Below are 22528 nucleotides of genomic sequence, written 5' to 3'. Positions count from 1 at the left end.
GTTAATTAGAGTCAGTGAGCAGAGGAATATCCTACACGAAAGTGAGCAGAGGAATATCCTACACGAAAACAGAGAACGGAAGGCTAATTGGATTGGTCATGTTTTACACAGAAACTGCCTTCTGAGAGAAGTTATTGAAGGAAAGATAGAGGGGCGGATAGAAGTGACAAGAAGATGAGGAAGAAGACGTAAGCAGATGCTGGATGACCTTGGGGACAGAAGAGGATATTTTCATTTGAAGGAGAAAGCTCTAGATCACATTAAGTGGAGGAATTGTTTTGGAAGAAACTGTGGACCTGTCGTCTGACAGATTACTGATGATGATGATATGAATATATTATTTATTAAGAAATGATAATTCCATAAATTACATTATGCACTTTCTGAAAATATATTAACCTTTATCACCTGCCATTTAAATTTCTAATACGAGGTGGATTTACTGAGAGTTCAGATCCTAAAACCTGCACAGTTTCTTAAAATAAATTGTAATTATTTCCTTTTTACAACTAGCAAGAAATATCCCTGAACAGTTTTCTGTGAGCTTAAAGCCCTTTAAGAAATTTTCAGATTAAATTCATATGAACCACCCATGAATGAAATTACCCTTTATCATCCAGGTATAAAAATTTTAAACCTCCTGGTGTTCTAAGGTCAGCAGCCATGTTTTAATTTGGGGGTAATTGTTCATTGTCTAAAAAAAAGGTATCCCTGTAAAAGGCTATGAAGGATCATAGGGTTGTAAGACGTCAAGGCTCCCATATTTTCTCTAGACAATCGGCTCACAGATGGTGTGAGGTAGTCAGGCGTATGCACCACCAGCCCTTTACCACACAGGAAGATTTCTGGTGTACTCATTTTTGTTAGCTGCTGAGTCAACCCCAAGGCCATAGAGTGGCTGCAGGGAATTTTAAGTGTCCCAATACTTCAAGGCTGATTACCATATATTATCTTAGTGGTATTAGTATTAAAAAGTGTTATACTTGTAAAGCTCAATCATCTGGAGTACACACACAAGCAAACACAATAATGCAAAACAAGACCCATGAAGTTAAAGCCAAGACAATAAAGAACTAAATATGTGTACTGTTTCATACAGATGGAACTTTTATTATATGACCTACAACTGCTCTTATGACTTACATTGCAAGTGCAATCTGTTCGTTTCCCTCGAAGGTCATTGACAACACCCTGACAGGTATCAAAACATATGCAACCATTATCAAATGCTCTTCCAGAACCCAAGTCTCCCAAGCACATCTTGCTGCTATTCCCTATAAATAATAAATTTATACATCGTTAAACTTTAAAATAAAAGGTCAGGCAAATATGTTGAGACTAACTTTTTAAAAATTGATTTTAAGAGATGCAGATATTAGCAACCTAGAATTTTTCAAAGTAATTTCCTTCCGATTCTTTACAATGCTGCCAGTGCTTCCGCCATTGTTGCAAACAGTTTCGAAAATTCTGAACAGGAATGTCTGTCAAGATTTTCTTCACAGATGATTTAGTGTCTTTTAACATCTGAGAAATGTCTTCCTTTTAGCACACTCTCTAGTTCTGGAAACAGCAAGAAGTCAGAGCTAAGTCAGGAGAGTACTGTGGATGATCCATAGAGCAGATGCTTTCTCCCACAAAACCACGACACTCAAAAGTGAAGAATGTGGCAGTACATTGTCATAGTGAACAACCAATGAGCAATCTTTCCTCAACTATCCTCGTTTGCACCCCATGGCTTCAATAAGCTTTTTCATCACCTCCATGTAGAATGCCTGATTAACAGAGGTCCCTTCAGATGCAAATTCAAAGTGGATGTACTACTGATGTCCCAAGAAAGCAGATTAACATGCTTTGATCTTGGACTTTGACATCTGTGGCTACTTTGGCCTGGGAGAATTCTTCAATCTACACTCCATGGACTGGCATTTGACCAGTTGACAATTTCTGCCATTTAGAACAAAATTTCACATTCATTCTCTGTTCCATCATACATTCTATTTTCACAACTGGACAAAGCTGACAACACAGTGATCTAACATGCTACTGTTCAACAAATTCTGAATGCAGCTCATCCAAACTTTTATGTGAGCTCTGTCTTGTTGAATCATCTAACATTCCAAGCAACAGTGCCGCCACACAGCCTGCTGTGAAATTAAAAATGAGTCTGGAAACTCATTTGCCCAACCTTCTACAGCATCTACATCTCACATAAAAAAACTCTATATTCCAGAGAAGTTACAGTAAAAGGTGCCATACAACTCAAATTAGCTTCATATCAACAACGTAACATAAATAAATACAGTACATCCTAATCTACATGATTTTTATGCACATAAATGATGTTAATGCAATTTAATGCATAACTTTAATTCTATGTTGAAGATGAAAGTACAGGGTGATTCAGTGTCCTCTGGTCAAACTGAAAGTTGTTGGAGAGATAATTTGGAGCAGAAATCATAACTAAACTGCTGTTCAATTCATCACATTTGTTAAGATGTTTTGTCATTTTTTTAAGAAACTGATATAAATGTGCATTTACTGTACATTTGGCTATTTATACTCAAAATCTTTGTTGCCTTAAGTACAATGCATGAAAAGTGTGGTTTGCAAATTTTCACTTAGAATTTTACATCATCTTAAAAGACATATGCTGTAGTGAGCGAACATATGCAGTTGCACATATTTGTTCAACACAACTGCTGGAAGTTACCTCCTCCAGCTTACATGCCCACTTCATGGCGACATAAAATGCAATTCCTGATATAAATCACTTGTCTAAGCTGGCATCTAATGTATGTCCCAGCTACCAGAATGCAACTGAGCAGGTTATCTGCAGCATAAATGTTTTCCTTCACGTAATGCCATAAGAAAATATGAAGTAGGAACATACCAGGAGAGAACATGGAGGCTTTAAGTAAGACCCCCCATCACTGATCCCTGTCTGGAGAATGGTGTTCAACCAATTATGAACTTGGTGTGAAAAGTGATGTGGGGTGCTGTCATGCAATCACATCCTTTACAAATATTATGGGTACATCCCTCAATACAAGGAGCAACATTCTTTCAAGGAAATCAATAAAATAGATTGAACCAAGATGATCTGCTACCACATACGATCAATTAGGTAACTCTCTATTATTCTAGCCAAAATGATGCAGATAAATCTTTGCTGAAATGAAGAGTGCATGAGGATTCTCCAGTGTCAATTCATGTAGGCTGTAAAGATTTTTTACTCCACGCCTTGTGACTTTTGCCTCATCAATCCACAATACAAAGCACAAAAAGTCAGTATCATCTATAGATTTGTGTAAAAGCAAATTACAAAACTGGAAGCAAATATTACTGTCCCTTGGTTGCAGCCCTTGTATAAAATGTACATGAAAACATACAGCTGCTCCTCATGTAGGGTATGCCAAACTGCACTCTGAGCAGGCCCGTTCCATGTGTGACCCAATGAACTTTAGTCAACAGAGTAGCAGTGTCTAAGAGTTCATCTTCACATTCTGTACATTGTGCCTAACACAGCAAATATTTGCTAGTGGCATGAATCCACCTTTTTCCCTCAGACTTACCCTGAGACCATCAGGTCTGCATCACAAACATGAAAATCTACTGTTCATAAATAAATTGGCAAGTCTCCTTTCACATTCTTACTTTCTTATGTAAAACTGCACCCGCAGATGATTTCTTTTGAAGGAGGTTATATTGAAACTGAAAATACTATAATGCTAAAATACACAAATTTAATAATTTGCCTTGATTTTTATAAGTCCTTTTCTATGAATTCAATTTCTTAACAAAACAGGAGGGAAACAACAACACATTTTCTCACACACCAAGCTTTTCAAGGAATGCTGGGGTAAGTAGACGTAAACTTAATCTGAGATTATTCAAAATTTCACAGCAAGAAGATGCGAGATGTCAGATTTGTTGCAACTTGAAAGTTATTCCAAACTGCCTGGAGCAAGCAACTCTCTATGTGACCATGCCAGTACCTCCTCAGCAAAAAAGTTTCTAAAATTCTCTATAAACATAAATTTACAAGGAACAAGATGTGAACACCTGAGTTTACATTGCTGAATAGTAAAAAGCATGAAAATATCTTAAACAAAAAGGTACCCAAAGGCAGCATTCTTCTATGTCCAGGGTACAGTCCTGTAGCATCAGACCAAGAGCGTTGGTGAGTCTTCTTGTTTGGTGAAGTAACAGGAGTGCTTGGTGGAAGAGGAGGTGGAGGAGGAGGAGGAGGTGGAGGTGGAGAACCACTGGGAACAGTTGGTGAAGCTAATTCCTTCATCTTTGAACAATCAGGTGCAGGACCACCAGTGCTAACTCTTGTTCGACGAGTCAGGGTAGAATCTGTCTCCTTCGGTCGCAGTTCATCTGACAGGATGAGATTTTTCAGCTTGGTCCCATGAGATTTCTTCTTACAGAGAAGATGAGCATCTGAACTATATGCATCAAGGAACCATGCACACTTCAGTGAGAAGTCTGCTGACTTCCTACACCTGTAGACCACAAATGACATGGCAAATAATACAAAGATTAACTTTCTGCAGATACTATTCCGAAACATCACAAACAGAAGAAAGGTTACAGGCATATATCTCATACACCTCATAAATATCAGTGCACTCTAAACAATATTCTACAGCATTTACACAGTGAAACTCTCTCTCACTGATAGAAGTTAAACATTTTCAGCATTGCAATGCCATAAAATTAGTATTTATTTCTTAATACTGTATATGGTTAGAGGTTTTGCTTATAATTTGACAAAAAGAGAACTTTGGCAATGTAATAAAACAAGGCATATTTTGAAAATATATATAAGAGGAATTTTAGATTGTAGCCATAAGATCATATAGTGTATTAGTTTCCAGTTCTTCATGATGATGAGTATATTAAGTATGAACATCATGTCAGTCTCAGCTACTTACTATTACAATAGATTTGTGATATTTTGTATAGGTGATCCTTACTGAATTTGGATGACATACATACATCATCACCATATTTATGGCACTAATTTTTATCTAAAACATCTTATACTTTGGCAAATGTGTAACCAAACGTACGTTCATTTATGCCTATAAATCATGTTTTATCAAACTGAGATCATAAACTTCTCTAAAAGTCATCAAGTTCTCAAGAATGATTTAAAACATAGCTGCACACAGTTTTGGCAGAGAGCAAGTCTGTAAGATTTAATACAATACAAGTACTTTTGAAAAATGTAGCTGCAGCTGGAAAAACATCTCAAAACATCTTTCATTACTGTACAGAGAGGTAAAGGTACTGAGGTTCCTGGTGTTATTATGCTCCCTGACAGATTTGCCTCTATGAGTGAACCATGTGTTGATATTCCAAAAATGTTACTTCTTATATCAGAGTGGCTACCTAGTGCTCTACCTGTGTCTCATGTAGATCTCCCATTTGAATAACAATAACTTCAAATGTTTTTGTCATGGTAGGTCATTCATTTAACAGCAGCTATAATAAATAAATATTATGTTCCATAGAACGCATCAGTACAACCCAGTCTCCAACTGTAACTGTTTAATATCTCACCTGTGGACAAGATATGGGTGGATAACTTCAGCAACATCATGCATCTGAATATACATGCTGACAAGTTGTGGCAGATAAAAATCCACCTCATGATCAGGAAAACTGAACATTTTGTTACCTAGGGTACAGAAAGAAAATGGTATTAACAGATGATGAGTTTGTCTGCAGGGTCATTTACTGGCATGCAATTCATAACTGTCCTAACACAGTAAACGTACACAGCACATTCTCACCTATGTAATGCTGAACACCAGGTTCCTTTGAGTTGAATAAATAGGAAATAGCCATTGACATGTCAAACAGTTTGCTTTCAAACAGTCTCAAAAGAAAATCTTTTTTTCCCTTAATTTGTGTCATATCCTTTTCAGATTTCTCTGTATCAGAGCTCACTCCAAAACAAAGAGTTATAGAGGAAGGAATAGGACATGACTGCATTTCTGCTGTTAGTATGGAAGCACCTGAATGGTCACCACCTGTCTCACTGCACTTTGAAGCACAATTTTCATCACTTGTCTCCCTAACATCCACTGCAAGTTGAGTTACTTCAATCATTGGTGTTACGGGCATAAAGACTACATCTGCAGTATGACACTCCAGTTCGTGACGGTTGCTGCAGGTTTCAACAGAGTCAGAGCAGTCAACACATAGTTTGTTTCTATGATTTGTATGAGAGAGCTGCTCATGATCTGATTTATGTGTTGGTAAGTCTAAACTCTCATGACTGTGATCTATACCAGTCAACTGTTCTACACTTGATTCACGTGTAGCTGTATTTGCATCGCTACCTGACCCACTGTCAGAACCACACAAAATGCCCGAGTCATCTGAACCCAAACTGGTGATCTCCTCACGGTCTCGTCCCTTCCCTACTGGTGGGCCACCTGTCTTATTCTTGGCACATTCTCCTCCTGCAGCTGCTTTGGTTGACCCAGGGATTCGTTCTGCAGGTTCACATTCTGGGCTTGGTGTGATGTCTACTTCAGGGATTCGCTGCAAAGCTGAGTCAAGACTTCGGTTACGATGGTGCATTGTTAATGTTGTTACAGTCGTCACTTGTGACACTGGAGGCAGTAGAATGCCCATTGATCTGTGTACAAAAGATATCAATGCAACTTCATACTCTCTGCTCACAGTAACTAAGAAATATTGTAAAAATCTGCCATATCAGAGTTAAAAAACAGTAATACAGGAAAAACAATCTGATAATGTATATTTTATAGACATACACTGTAGCTTTTTGGGAAAATGAAGTGCTCTAATAAAAATAAGAAACAAAGTCCAGCACCTGGATAGAGGAAATGGGGGGGGGGACTAATGGAATTTTGCAACACACAGCCGTCAGCTGTGGAGGATTTAAATGAATGTAAAGATGCAAGCCTGGACTAAGATGGCTGGAACCTCCCATCAGTCAAATATCTTTCAAATACTATAAGCAAGTTCTGTAATATAGGATCTGAGGTTATCACAGCAGTCAACAACCAGACTGTGGTCTTCTAGGCTGACATCATGCAGACTTGCAAGTGGTCACCAGCACCTTGAAGGAAACTGTCACCTCCACTTCTTCAAGGTCAGCCCTCAAGTTTATGGCAGCTACTTCCTCCAAAATATTGGTACTTACATACAAGACTATACAGTGTCACAAGCCAGAAGGCCATAGTCAAAAAGACCTAGAATAACAGCAGAGTTGGATGACTGTAACATAGTTATATTGCTTTAATAATTCAGCCTGGTATGGTAGGTATAAAAACATTAAAAAAGGAGTTAACAGTATCATTAGAAAATAACACCTCCAGAACAATACAAATTTCATTCACTGTCATGATTTCCATAGTCACTTTGGTTTTATCACACTTCCTGCAATTTTATGAACTGTTCTCCGTAACAGTTGGTATCAATTATTATATTTCCCTAAATCCATTAACATTACTGGTCATGTACTGTATTACTACAATGACACGTGCTCATCACAGCTTGCCTGGCACTGTATTTTATTTAGTAACACATGCTTATAACACTACTGGAACACCCAAGTTAAAATACTGCCACAAGCCCCTTTATACTGGGAGATTTAAAAATCCCTGTTCTCAGAACACAAATTTTAACAAAATAGCAGTGTCATGTGTTCTGGGTTAGCATGAGTAATAATGATGGGTTATGGATTAGATCAATACATTTACTGAACACCCACAAGTCATGACTATCAATATTTATAACACTCTTAAAGATTACTGTAACTATGGCACACAATATAAAGTCTTCTATAACTGCTTTCACCAGTCGTTGCTACGTAACAAATCTCAACAATGGCTATGCCTTTACAATGTTTTCACTATCCATTTCCTGGCAACAGATTTTAACAAAGGAACTACACCAGTCACACTACAGATTTCACTGTAAAATTTCATGCCATATCTTATTCAATCACCTTGGGCAGCCAACCCTCCTGAACTCGACCCAATTCTCCAGTGCTAATTCTCCAATCTAATCTCTGAGCCACTTCTCTATCCAATTCTCTATTCCCAGATAGCCAAGTCAAAGTCACATTGCGACTAACGGTCGGTCAGTCTGTCTGTCTTGGTGTCAAGTCCCAGCAGATGTTACTTTTTAAATGAAAGTTACTGTCCTGTCCATGTGGGGCGCCCTCTCTGACAAGAGGTCGGGTCTGTCATTTGTCAGTCATAGTTGATAGTATTAGTCCATTGTCACTATGTATACTAATTTACAATTGAGTCTTAATATCTAGTATGTATGTAGGTAAGTCAATAAGTAAGTTGCAAATGGATATAGAACTTAAACAAATAAGAGTACTGATTTTAAAAATGATTTTATTTCTCAACATAATCTCCCTGTACATTGAGGCACTTGTCCCATCATTTCACAAGCACCTGAAAGCCATCAGCATAAAATTGCTTGGGCTGCTGTCAGAACCAGGCAGTGACTGGGATCACGAAGGCACACTGATCACCACATTCCAGCCTCAAGCACAAACCATAAATGCAGACTCCTATGGTAACATCCTCAGGAAACTTCATAAGGCCATTCAATGGAAGTGACCAGGACTCCTCACCAAAGGCGTGTTGCTCTTGCATGACAACATGCGTCCACATACTGCCAACAAGACAAATGAGACGCTGCGAAATTTCAAGTGGGAAGTCCTCGAGCATCCTCTGTATAGCCCCAACCTTGCTCCAAGTGACTCCTATTTGTTCGGCCCTCTTAAACACCTTATGGCTGAACATTTTCCCGACGATGAAGCTGTAGATAGAGAAGTCACCGCCTGGTTCCAACAGCAGTCCAAAGAATTTTATGCTGCTGGTTTTCAGGGGCTTGTGAAACGATGGGACAAGTGCCTCAATGTACAGGGAGATTATGCTGAGAAATAAGTGTTTTTCAAATCAGTACTCTTATTTGTTTAAGTTCTATAGCCATTTGTAGCTTACTTATTGACTTACCCTCGTATAATATTGTAACGTGTTTGGATTCCAGAAGAGTCACTTCTATGGAAATGCTAGAAGAGACCGTTGCATAGGAAGTAACAATAGCGATACTGTAATTCTAACAGTGAACATTGCATAGAGATGAGTTTCCACGGTTATAACAAAGGCTCATTGTATAGCAACCGCCGAGGTATAAATAGCTACCATTGCTACCATGGCACTCTAGTCACTTGAACGGTCATATGCCTGACCCAGATAGCTATAACAGACTATCATTATATAACCTCAGCACGGACCCAACAGAAAGCACTTTCTATTAGGAATATGTGTTTATGGCTCCGTTGCCTAGCACTGGGCATGGCACGGACCACTTAGAAAACGCTTCTTCTGTTGTCTGAATTGTTGTGCTACTTAGCAAATAGCTGTAGCATGGTCCACAGCTCCTAATGTTGTGTGTTTGCTGGGGCATGTATACTGAGTCGTCAGGCCTAGCAATGGTCAAATTTGTCACAATAGTTTCAAATTTAAAAAATGACACATGCCATTTGTGCAAATTTGTAACCCAGATCCACTCACAAGTTGTCTCTGCCCTGCATAACTTGACATACTTTCCCAATCAAAATCTCTATTGCGAACACCATTCCCTACTTCTTCACTTCATCAGTGCCTTTTGCTAATGTGCCAATCAGTGCATAATCATCTTCAGGACTTTAACTGTCAGTGTCCCAGCCCAATAAACTTAGTTCCCAATCATTTAAATCTAATTTATCAGACAGATGTTGCTATGACAGCAAAGGTGATACCTTCCTGCTGCTAGTTGCTGCCAAGGACCCTTAAATTTGCAGCTGTTGCATAGTTTATAAATGTACTGAGAACGCCTGTATTCAGTATATGGCGGCAAGCATTCATTACAAAATATTATTCTTTCTTGAATAAATAAATAACATTAGCTGCCAAGTGCTACATATACTTGTGTAACTGATGGCAACACAAAGCAGAACCTCTTCAGGTATATGGCATTACAAATTTCATTTCACTTAAGTTTATATACCCAGTAGGATAAATTATAGTTCAGAAGTACTCATCTGTTAAGCACTTGCTGGCAGGGCAGAAAATTCTGAGTAAAAGAATGATGCCAAAAGATTAATTTTCTATACATAATTAGTAATTACAAAGAACAAAATATAAAGTTCAGGTTTTCATCTTTCACAACATACCAAAAACACACAGGGAATAATGTGGCATGGGGACCTGCTACTAGGCAACAACCATGAAATAAGCAATTATACAATGGCTGTTACTAGGCAACAGCCTGTAAACAGCAACAGAGGAATGGTGTTCTCTGTGTGACTCTACTGGGAGATAATGTACTCGTAGATACCATAAAGAAAAACACACAAACTTTAATTGACACAAGTAAAGAGGTTGTTCTAGAAGTAAACACAGAGAAAACTAAGTATATATTACTGTCTTGTCACCAAAATTCAGGGAAAAATCATGATATAAAGATAGGAAACAGATGTTTTGAAAATGTGGCACAGTTTAGATATTTGGGAACAACGATAACAGATCGAAACCTGATTCAAAAGGAAATTAAGAGGCGACTGAACTCGGCTAATGCTTGCTTCCATTCAGTCCAGAACCTTCTGTCTTCTGTCTGTTGTCCAAAAACATAGAAATAAGAATATACGAAACTATAATTTTGCCTGTGGTTCTGTATGGGTGTGAAACTTGGTCTCTGACATTAAGGGAGGAACAAGACTGAGGGTGTTTGAGAACAGGGTGTTGAGAAGAATATTTGGACCGAAGAGAGATGAAGTGATAGGAGGTTGGAGAAAACTGCATAATGAGGAGCTACATAACTTGTACTCTTCTCCAAGTATAATTAAAATTATCAAGTCAAGGGGGATGAGGTGGGCAGGTCATGTAGCACGAATGGGGGAGACGAAGAATGCGTATAGGATATTGGTGGGAAAGCCAGAAGGAAAGAGACCACAGAGAAGACCAAGGCATAGGTGGGTGGACAATATTAGAATGGGTCTTAGAGACAGGATGGGATGGTATGGATTGGATAGATCTGGTTCAGGATAGGGACCAGTGGAGGGCTCTTGTGAACACGGTAATGAACCTTCGGGTTCCATAAAATGCTGGGAAATTCTTGAGTAGCTGCAGAATTGGCAGCTCCTCCAGAAGGCCTCAGCCCCACGAGTACGCAAGTAAGAAGGCAGAAGGGGAGCGCTCTGAGACTTGGGGGCCAGACATAGCCATACCCCCTGCCACATAGTACCTACACCCTTTCTCACTATATCAGCATCAAGAAGCACAAACATGTGCTGATCTGGATTGTGTGAACAGCAGCATCAAAATCTTTGTGCGTCCCCTGCCATTTTAGTCACATTACTTTTGGTCATTACACCCCTTACATTTTAAAACAAAAAATTAGCACATGACATAATATTTCTTTTGATCTAGGCAGACAACTACAAGTCGTCAAAACCATTAGCCACTGAACAAATCAAGAGACACAACAGAATAAACACAACAAAATAAAAAAATGTGCTTTAAACTATTTTGCTATGATAATGACAAGGGAAATTCCTTACAGTTAGCATAAAGCTATCAATGGTATAGAAGGATGAAGAAAAAAGAGAAGTCTTCACATGCTCGATACCCCTGACACTAGGGAATATGTGTTGTCAGCATCATGCTCCAGCCATGGGAAGATTTCTCAAATGTTAAATCTAGGATCATTACAAGGTTATTTATTCATTCAGACTACACGGCTTGCCTTTACAATATTTATAGCAGATAAACTACATATTAATATTAATCCAAACGCATCTCAGTTTTGGTGTGTCAATAACTGGTTGCTTGTATATTGTGCACGACATGGTCATACTGCATAACAAGGAAAAACTGGAAGAGGGTCAGAAGACGTTACAATATTTTCAGATTGATTCAGATTGAGGTTATGGTCTCCTGTGATGTGACACCAGTTTGACTGGTACACAGGTACCAATGATCCATCTTCTACTCTGAAGACAGAGACACCAGGTTCTTCTGATATGATGGTACCTGCCTACCAAACAATGTATATGTCACATTCCAGCAGAACATAATCTTGATCCTCAGCACTTATGAACCGGAAATTTCCTATATTTTTCGACTGCTTGCATATATATTTCATAAAAACATAACATTTCAGGCAGAATAAAATATCATCTCTAGAATCCATAATATTAGGTACTGGTTCCTATAGGATTGAGACTTTCAGTCACGTTACCATACAAGGCCTTTACATATTAAGGTTATTCACAAATTAGAATGTGTACAAATATAAGTTTAGATGCTTAGTTACACTTCATTTTGTGATGCAAGAATTGTAATTTAAATATCTTGCCAGTGATACAAAAACCAGTGCCATGACTGTGACACACATAAAATCAGGCAACATTTTAGAATTACATCCCACTAGCATTCTGCTTAAGATCAACTCTCCCACAGCTGCAAGTAAGTATCAATCAGAATGGTCAAATGTAAAAATATTCAAAAATAACAAAGTGAAATTCATGTTCGGTTCTGACCTAAAATCAAGACTCAGATTGCGCTGGTGGTTGCTGAGCCGTGTGCGAACATGCAGGGCTGGGTTGGAACGTCCATGCACTGGAGGGACACTGTTCTGACATGCTGCCAGCTTTTGTCGTTTGATGAGGGCTGCCTCTTGTCGCTTGTCTGCGAGGTTATTACTTCCCGCAGTTCTTTCAAGTGGCAGTGGGGGAGCAACTTCACTCATAATGTTGTTACTAGGCTACAAGCCCAGTCACCTATCGCTCATGGTTTTCTAACCAGTTATGTAACTACAATGATCACTCAATCTGGAAAAGAGAAAAAACAAATGAGAATATAATTATTTATATGAAGCACAATCCTTCTTAAGAAGTTAACAGTCACTCTGCTAGGCAAAAAATTCCCTGGCCTTCATATGAAGCCTGCAGATTCATTATAGTGTTCACATGAGCCCACCACTGGTTCATATTCTCAGCCAGATGATTTAATCTCACATCCTAGTTTAAGATCCATTTGGCACACTGAATGCTATCAATGAACTTAAATAATATACACAAAGATTCATGTCACACACATACAAAGTGAAAACTGTTAGTGTTAATGTGAAAAGTGTTAATTTATGTATGACTCAAATATTATACATATGAATTGGTACTCTAAAACCACAACAAAAAATAAATTAAAAAAATAAAAATATTGTCTTGAGGCTATAGCTGACTAAAAAAATTGGTTCAAGGAAATGCTCTGTCACCATGAAAAACACAAAAAACATAATGAAGTGTGAGATTAACAGTTCTGAATTCAACCCATGACCAGAAGACAAATTACCAATGAGAGTAAAATTTCCTCTGCAGTAGAACATATCTTTTAAGGGTATCTTTATTTATTTTTAATACTATTCACTGACTTCTTATCAGATAACCATACACATCATGGGACATCCTGCATGTTATTACATGCTTCCAGACAGGCCAATCTGCTCTGTAACAGCTGCTTTATGTATGAAGCTTTGGTCACAAATTAAAGAGAGGACGGTTTTAATACATCATAGACATTAAGAGAACCACTTACTTACTTACTTACTCACTCATGGAGCTGAGCCCTTCTGGAGGAGCCGCCAATTCTGCAGCTACTCAAGAATTTCCCAACATTTTATGGAACCCGAAGGTTCATTACCGTGTTCGCAAGAGCCCTCCAACGGTCCCTATCCTGAGCCAGATCTATCCAATCCATACCATCCCATCCTATCTCTCTAAGATCCATTCTAATATTGTCCACCCACCTATGTCTTGGTCTTCCCTGTAGTCTCTTTCCTTCTGGCTTTCGCACCAATATCCTATACACATTCCTCGTCTCCCCCATTCGTACTACATGACCTGCCCACCTTGACTTGAGGACGCGCCATGCCGTGGTGATAGGGACCCACCTAACATGGTTAAGAGAACCACTATATGATCAAATACAAAACTGAATGAGAGAACACTTTCCATCTGGCAGACAAATGAAAGAGACAGAAATTGACAGAGAAACTTCCATAATTTCACTGGATGAAAGAAATTTTATGCGAAGGGTGAGGATCAAACCAGAAGCTCATACATCAGGAGGAGTCAGTAGTCATGATGTTTCCCCTGCAAAGGAAAGTGTGATGCCTGTTATGGCTGGTGAAATTTGAGTTGGTGACTAGTATGCAACATGAGTACTGTCACATTTTTCATTAATTTATTTATTTGTGGCTTATTTAATGAAACTTTCAGCAGATAAGACTGAAATGACACATACAATGCACCAGTCATTGTCATATACAGCAGAAACATGCCTTCTTCTGGGACACAGCTGGCCTGTATCTACTGCAACATCAGTGACTCACTCACTTTGATGCTTTATCTTCTTTATCTGATGACAACAAATATATCCTAAGCTCTCAAGTATTGATGGGCAGAAACTTATGGATGTTTTGTGTACTAGAAACAGTTTTAGCAAACTGTAGCCTATCTGTCAGTGCTATCACATGTTTTGATGTCTTTCTACACTATGTAGAAGAATGTAATTCCTGTAACAGTTTCTTTGGCCCATTTGCATAAGCCTTCTGACATTAAAACGTGGTGAAGACTACCACATGTACAATTGGCCACAAACACTTCTGTCACATGAAGCAACAAAGAAATTCCACTCAGCAGCTACACAAAAATCTCCTTCGTTATAACATAATGTCAAGAAGTTCTTGCAGTTCATGTACTGTAAACATGAACCATCACAGAAATAACATACCTCCTTTAAATGTGATAAACTATCAGAAACCAACTGGTACATAATGCAATTTATGAAATCGTGGAGTGTAGTTGCTATATGTTCAAAACAGCCACTGATGACACAGACACTTATCTGTGCTATATATACAATAATCTATATAAGGGTGGATGTTGTCCTGATCAGTTTCTGAGTGGAATGCTTGCATGTCATCTTGACCTACAGACAGATAATTATCTTAAAATCAAGTAAAATAACAGCTTCAGTGTCTAGCAGAATGATTAATTTTAACATCTTCAAATATGAAACTTGTGACTGTTGTGCTTATTGCTTCATCTGCTGCTTGGCAGTCTTTTTCAGTGAATTCTCCAACTATAGATATCATGGATATAAATTCTGTAGTACCATCCTAAAACCACTGCTTGTAAACTATACAGTTCTCCACATCGAAATTTCTAGCCTGAAATAATCCTTCAGTAACAGTAAGCACAGCAGTGGTTCCCAAATGTTTTTGGGCCACTGCCCCCTTGGTTCCATAAACTCATCCCCAGTGTCCCCTGGCCTACCCTATAAAAAGCATTCTTCAAAACAGCGGTTTGCAGAACCCAGTAGGAAGATAGTAACAATAAAATATGGATACTACATTTAGTAACTACTCCACTGTTAGTAAATTCTTAATGTGATGGATGGCCTTCATGAAGTGATGCCAGTTTCCCAATGTCTGGTCTGAAGTGACATCAGTAGTAAATATGCTAACAATGTGCTGGGGGGGGGGCATATCCAGCACCCCCATGCTGCCCCCTCGCCTCTTAGTAAAGCCCACTTTGGGAACCACTGCTCTAGAGCATAACAGATTATCAAAAGAAATCTGTAGTCTATTCTGGTACTGCGGCAGTCAGCAACTTAAATTCTGATGCGCATGCATTCTCTTTTTCTCTGGACTTCACTCTTAGACAATGTGTTGGCTGTAAAGAACAAAGTTATAAAATTTTGACCGTCTATTTTTAAAGACATGTGGTGTGCTTTGAATTCCAAATATGACTGTTTCAGATTAACAAGCAATAATCTCTTCTGTTTATGAATTATTCCTGAGTCTGTAGTTTTGACTAATTCAAATTATTTCTTTCCTTGACATATCCAAGTGAAGTCACCACCATCATCATAAGATGCCTTTACTTCTGTAAAGTTTCTTTAGAAAGTGTTCTTAACAGATTCTTTGCTAATTCAGCTAGAATGTCTTTGTTCTTTCTTTAATGCACAAGCATTATTTACCTTAAATCTAGAAACTCAAAATTAATCTCCTGTTTAGCTTTTTGGTAAAAATGTTAATAACTTCTTATCCTCTACTCAGATGGTGATGCACATTTTCTGTTTGCTTCATTCATTAAAGTAGAAACATATCTTTCCAAGTCTGTTTACTCCTATTATGTGGGACCTGAGATGTACTAGGCAAACTGAGCACCTTGGCAACTTCTGAACATAATGTTTGTTCACACTTTAAAATTTTTATCTCTTGGCAACAGATTAAAAATTCACTCCATCCCCCACAACTCCCAAACAGGCTAAACATTTGCTTTTCTATACCAAATGAAACTTTCAGCTTCCTAAATCCAATCTCACAATTCTATTGCACATGATGTATGTATAGACTCAGCACCAACAGATTCCTTGAGAAAAAACTGCTGAACAACAAATTCCATTAAGATCTAAAAATGTGTGACGATGGTATATTAAAACAGTTATTGGTTTTTTGGACCTTATCCATCATCCTATTTTTTATTTAAAACACACATTTTATACTTTATACTTATTAAATAAACAGTAAATTTACATATTTATGTATGCACAACTGGCACCCCCATGAAAGGTTTGAATTCAGGCACTGAAGTTCTTTTTCAAAAACTGATGAACTTGCAACTTTAAATCCTACATCTTGTGTGTGGTGTCTGGGGACCTCCAAGAACATCCAAGCCTCAGACTGATTTTATCTCATGTCCTTCAGTAAGCACTTAAGTGTTCAGTCCTCTCCCCAGGTAACAAAGTACTCAGTGCTAGGCCTGGACATTCTGCTGACAACAACAGACACCACTGTATGCTGTAATAGTAGTAATTCTTATCAGCCTACTTTCCTTATTTCAAAAAAAAGAAAGCAGGCTTATGCAATTTACACGCTGTCTGTCTGCGTGTGAATCCTCCACCCTCCTTAACTTTTGAAGCCTGAACCAATCTTTATGAAAATCCCTAAGTATACCATGGCACCTCAGCCCATTTCAACGGCATGCTTCATAAATCCGTCCCATCAGTCTGTGTTTCTGCATATGTATCCCTCCTATTGCTGCTAGGTAAAGGCTCTGTAAAGTGTATCCCTCCTTTCATTGCTAGGTAAAGGCTTACAAAACACATTCGTGTGGTAACAAATACACATAACAATAGAAGAATTGTTGGACACTTGTATGTGTGAGTCCAACTTGGTAAAGACTTTCCTGCAGTAACAAAGAATTGTTGGACATGTCATTTTCTGTGGGGTCCATGTCATATCAAAAGAAATCAGGCAATTAGTTCCTCCTGGAACTTGTTTGTAATATATTACACTGGGTATATTGGCAGTCCAAATGTTTGTGACCCAACTAGACAGAAAAAACAAGAGTCTGAGGTGCATAACAATTTTCAGGTCTCAGATGACTGCACTGTAGTTAGGATGAGTAAAAGTAAAGTAAAGCTATCCCTGTATCAGGCCATGAAGGCCCATAGGGTTGTGAGACGTTGAGGGTCCCACATTATCTAGACAATTGGCTCAAAGCTGGCAGTAAGTTAGGATGAGAGCAAATATTTATTATGACCACTACAAAATGCTAAATTACTTTGAATCCCATCAAGAATGTGATCAGTTGCTCATGCCTAAATACAATGCCCTTCACAAGTGGCTGAATTGTGGTACTCCAACTATATGCAGACCATCCTGCTAATAAGTGAGTGCTCTTTATTTTATGTATGGGTGGGGACAGACAGCAAAAGACATGCAGTGTCCGTTTATGTTTCATGGAATGACTGAGGCTACGAATGACTCTCTGTAAAACCCATCAGTCTTCCTCCTGTGTCTGTTCACATAAGACATTCAGACATGTTTCATGTCCATTTACAGTACTGAATTGAAATGAGCAAATACACACTTGAATAACAGGTCTTTATGTACCATAGCTACATGAACAAAATAAATATATACATAGAGTAAAAGAAGGTTTCGTCATAAGTATCTTGTTGTCCAGAGTCCCAGATACTTCAACAATTTTCAAACTAGTGAAAAAAAGTCCAGGAACCCAGTAATACTGAGTGGTATATACTAACACCGCTCTTTTCCAACCCGACTTTGTTTATTTCAGCTCAGTCGGAATGGCGCTATCCTTGCTATACCTGTTTCTACCTTAGGACAGTGTATGATGGCCACTGCAAGTTGTCCTCACAGATCAAACTAAGGAAGGTCGGTATAGGTATGGGAAACTAGCTGGGTCAGTTTGCATGAGTCTCAGGGTAGTGATGCCGAAGCGAGCGAGCGGTATTCTGGGAGTTGATCCAATTGACGTTTATTCACCTTTTTGTTCTCCAAACCACTGTTAATTTTATGTATCCTTGTGCTTTAAGTTATAGCGTTACACGATCTGAAAGCTAGGTCTCGCAGTGTGCAAGGGTCACATCCGTTCACTTCGGAATATGGTGAAAGTCTCCTTGTGGAATGGCTTGCACACCCCACGCCGGGAATTCGAAAGAATTCGAATTCTCCATGGTGTAGACATATACATGTCATCCCATCTTCCGTAAGGAAGCTTGAATGAGGTAACTCAATCATACTGGCCCTCATTCACAGGCAACTGTAACAAGTTCTGACCTGTCCTTCTCATTGACCTTCCTTTTAGGGGCATCCAGTTCCCTGTACCCGAGCTAAATTCATGACTGCTCGTAAATGTCAGAACTCCGGGCTCCTTGGTCATGCCAGAATCTAGAAATTTCAACATAAACACCGTACTGCACATCCCAGACAATGAAATACGATATTATAGATCACAATAAAGTTCCAGTAATATCAAAACATAAGACTTTTGAAATTAAAATTACCGAGAATTAATTAGAAATAAATTTCATGGTCATCAATAATCATCCAAATAAATAAGGGCTCATAATGATCAGCGTCAATACCATTGTCAAAATCATTTAGAATCTAGTGAACTAGGTCTTTCTTGGATAATAAATACACTAGACAGAGCTATCCAAGGAGAAACATGATGAAACTGGAGCCGGATTAGAAGATTCACCTAGCAATTTCCTGATACAATTAGCTCAACAGGCACAGGTTTTGAGAGCTAGGAGAGCAAATAAAAATGGGGAGTGGTTCACAGTTTGGTCAACCGAGAGGTCACATGTCAAAATCACACGGATTTTAACAACGAAATTAAAAACATAAGACATGATCTGATGCTCACTGAATATCTGAAAGAATTAATTGACTCTGTAATAAAGCTATCGGCAAGAAATCGTCCCTCTTCAGACATAGTATGCCAGGGCACTGTCGTCATCCCATATGTTAAGAGCACTCCCGAGAAATTCAGACACATCAGGAACTGTTTCAAGCTCAGAGCCATCTTCAAGACTAAACATACACTGACGAAAATTGGACCGGTTAGAGAGGCCCAGAAGACGAAGCAGTGTGTGTACAACATCCCATGTGATTGTGGCAGATGTTACATCAATAAAACATGCAGACTTTTAGAAGTATGCATTAAGGAACACAAATACAACCTGACGCAGGGTTTGATGGAAAAATAAAAAAAAATAGCCTAACATGCATATAAGGAAGGCAACAAAACATGTTGGAATGAAGCGAATGTCTTGCAGATTAAGGCAAACACCACATAAAGGAAATACAAAGAATCAGCCCACATGTCTCTACCAGACCATCCGATCAGTCAACCCAGTTTGGACATCTCTCCATCTGGGCCCCTGTTATCACAGCCCAAGTCAAGAAACTACAGCTCTGTCAAATGTAGTTTGAGTGGGAAAATTCGTTTTCTTGTGTTGGTACCATAAGGAACATTGTTTCTCTCCAATGATGATTTCAATCAAGATACTTCTCTGGTGAAATGCCTCATATGTGTGCAGTTTTAGTAACTTAATATTTTCTTAGCTCTCACAGATAGTTAGCGCTGTGTTTGGCTTGTGTACCCTATCATGAAGCTGCCACAGGTGTCCGGAAATATAGATTAGCTCTACTGATTTGGCCCAACTGAGTAGGTTTTAGCTGAAGACGGAGACAGAATCCAGTATCTAAAACACTGTGTTTTCAAAAATAAACAGGATGGTTTTTAGATAAAGACAAGATGATGGATAATGTCCAAAAGCATAATATTTGTATTTGTGTCTACTGCCATAAAAATTAGACAGGTTAAAGCAGTTGAAGATGGTGATTATAACACTGTAGTTTTGCGTCTGGTTTCTGAACATGGTACATGACAGTCTCCCTGACCCTAATGTTTCTTACTGACGAAGCCTTGTTCCACCTGAATGGGTATATCAACGCTCAGAACAATAGGTACTGGAGCAGTATTGATTTGAGACAGAATTTTTAAATATCCTTTCATGTCAGATGACCGGTGCGTGGTGTGCCATTACTGCTACATGAATAGGAGGAACCATATTTTTAATACATTTGAAATTATATGCTACACCACATGCTGCCAACTGCTCCATTAACGTTTCAATTAAAGTGTTTGAAGACAGGCTGATATGTCACAGATTGTGGGCTGCAAGATCCTGACTTAAACTCCTGTGACTTTCATCTGTGGGGAAACCTATGAAATGGAGTGTATTCAAATAATCCCCACAAACTGGATGCACTTAAGCGTAACTTTTGAGAAATAATTACATCTACCGAACTTAGTAAACTTAAAGTTGTGTAACTAACTTTTTAAGAGACCTGAAGTTCATTTAAGAGAAAAAGAAGAAAGACATTTTGAGCATCTACTGTGATGGTGAGTTGATACAAACAATTTATTTACTTAAAGAAATGTATGTCTATGTTTACAACATGTCGCATATGGCATATTTCCTGCCAATCCAGGCACACCTAAGATTCCAGCTAACAAACTGGTGGTATGGGAGTCTGGTGATTTGGTTCTTCGAGGAAGATTCTGAAGAAAACCCTTGCAGTTCCATTTCAAACGAAACATATCATATTAAGGCATTACAATAGAATTAAATTCAAGGCACATGGACAATTTAATCAAATCTGAGTTTAATGAGTAGACCACAGAAACCACTCCAAATCATGTTCCTTATGTTAGCACCATATGGCTCATCATGGAAAAGTTACCACCTTAACAGAGCAATACAAGTACATTCTTAACAATTAACGTTATGGCATATGTCTCCCTCCTATCAACATATACGCACTGAGAACCATTTTCACAGTTTGTGAAAATAAAAACCACGCACAGAAAATTAAGAACTATAAACTACAATTCCTGATGACAATTTACCAACACGACTATGTTTTCAGACAAAATATGAACCTCCATGGGTGAATTATAACCAGCTATATATATTGTGTACAAATTGGTTGGGAAAATGAGGGAATGGGTGTGCCCAAATGTAGTCAAGAGCATGTGCTATACGGTAGTAGTTTAATACCCACTGTAACTAAATTAACTCCAAACAGTTTTCGTGCAATTAACATCTTAAATCATGCCTAGCAAATACACAAGAACGTTCTACTTCCGTGTTATGGGCAACTTTCTATGACGACCTTTTTGTTGGTAGCCGTCTGTCATTCCACATAAACAATATTATATGCAATGATAAAACCATAAAACTTATTTTAATCTATATATTATACCTCCGATTATATTAGTTTATATTATTTAACAATATCAATTACTACTTACCACTTCAAACTGTTAACTAGAAAATTAATCCATTTAAATATGCTCTCAATAACACTACGCCACGACAGCCATAGTAGATTAATTCACCACTGTTGCCAACGTCATGTGAGTGGCTGAAGTTCACTCAGCACTACGGAGAAATCTATACGTCACCCATGATATGAATAACTGATTCATAGCAACCGTAATTATCAGCGTACGACGCATCATCAGTGCGATTCCCAGTGGAAGAAATTTTAGCATGAGCGTCAGACTTTAGACGTGCCCAATTTGGAACTGAAACGGGAACCTGAGGGTCACGTTGGCAAGAGATGAATATGTTTGGGTGGGGAAGGTCACTAGCTGAGTGCAGCTGTACCCAAGTGAGCTCAATTTCCTAAGGACGAGCGTTGTGGAAGCAGCAAGAATCGAGTGGAGAATCAGTGATTCCCATTGTACACAAAGCACTCATAATTACACTTCCTGTAAATTTCTCACGCTTCCATCTACCCCTAATGACGTCATCTCCTTAATAAATAATGGCTTATTGTGAAAATATAAGCTGCATAGAGCGGCCATACGGATTCCAACGCTGTTTGAAGAGATTACAATCAGCTTCACATGTTGGCAAGAAGCGTAGACAAAACTATGCATGATGTATGCAAAATAAGTGACATGTAGCAGGGGAGGAAGTCCGAGATACATAGATCAAATATGCATGGTCGCGCCCAAACGCATGTCGAGTCTTGTTGGCCAGTTTTTATTATGTATTTCAATTGAACATTCAACAGTCAA

The 22528-nt window shown here is 38.5% G+C and overlaps 1 protein-coding gene across 1 annotated transcript in view; it reads right to left on the bottom strand.

The window, feature by feature from the left end:
* LOC111874380 (phosphatidylinositol 4-kinase beta) overlaps positions 1-22010 on the bottom strand; it is a 40677-nt gene extending 18667 nt beyond the window's left edge. Inside the window, exons 1-6 of the mRNA XM_023869844.2 lie at positions 21755-22010; positions 12593-12883; positions 5805-6658; positions 5572-5689; positions 4120-4508; positions 1144-1274 (exon numbers count right to left, since the gene is read on the bottom strand). Of these exons, the coding sequence (XP_023725612.1) occupies positions 1144-1274; positions 4120-4508; positions 5572-5689; positions 5805-6658; positions 12593-12801 (1701 nt within the window). The 5' untranslated portion in view covers positions 12802-12883; positions 21755-22010. The remainder of the gene's footprint in view (positions 1-1143; positions 1275-4119; positions 4509-5571; positions 5690-5804; positions 6659-12592; positions 12884-21754) is intronic.
* Positions 22011-22528: the final 518 nt, after the last annotated feature.

The sequence above is a fragment of the Cryptotermes secundus genome, unplaced genomic scaffold, assembly GCF_002891405.2.
Source record: "Cryptotermes secundus unplaced genomic scaffold, Csec_1.0 scaffold197, whole genome shotgun sequence".
Lineage (NCBI taxonomy): Eukaryota > Metazoa > Arthropoda > Insecta > Blattodea > Kalotermitidae > Cryptotermes > Cryptotermes secundus.
This window is presented reverse-complemented; position numbering and strand designations above follow the sequence as displayed.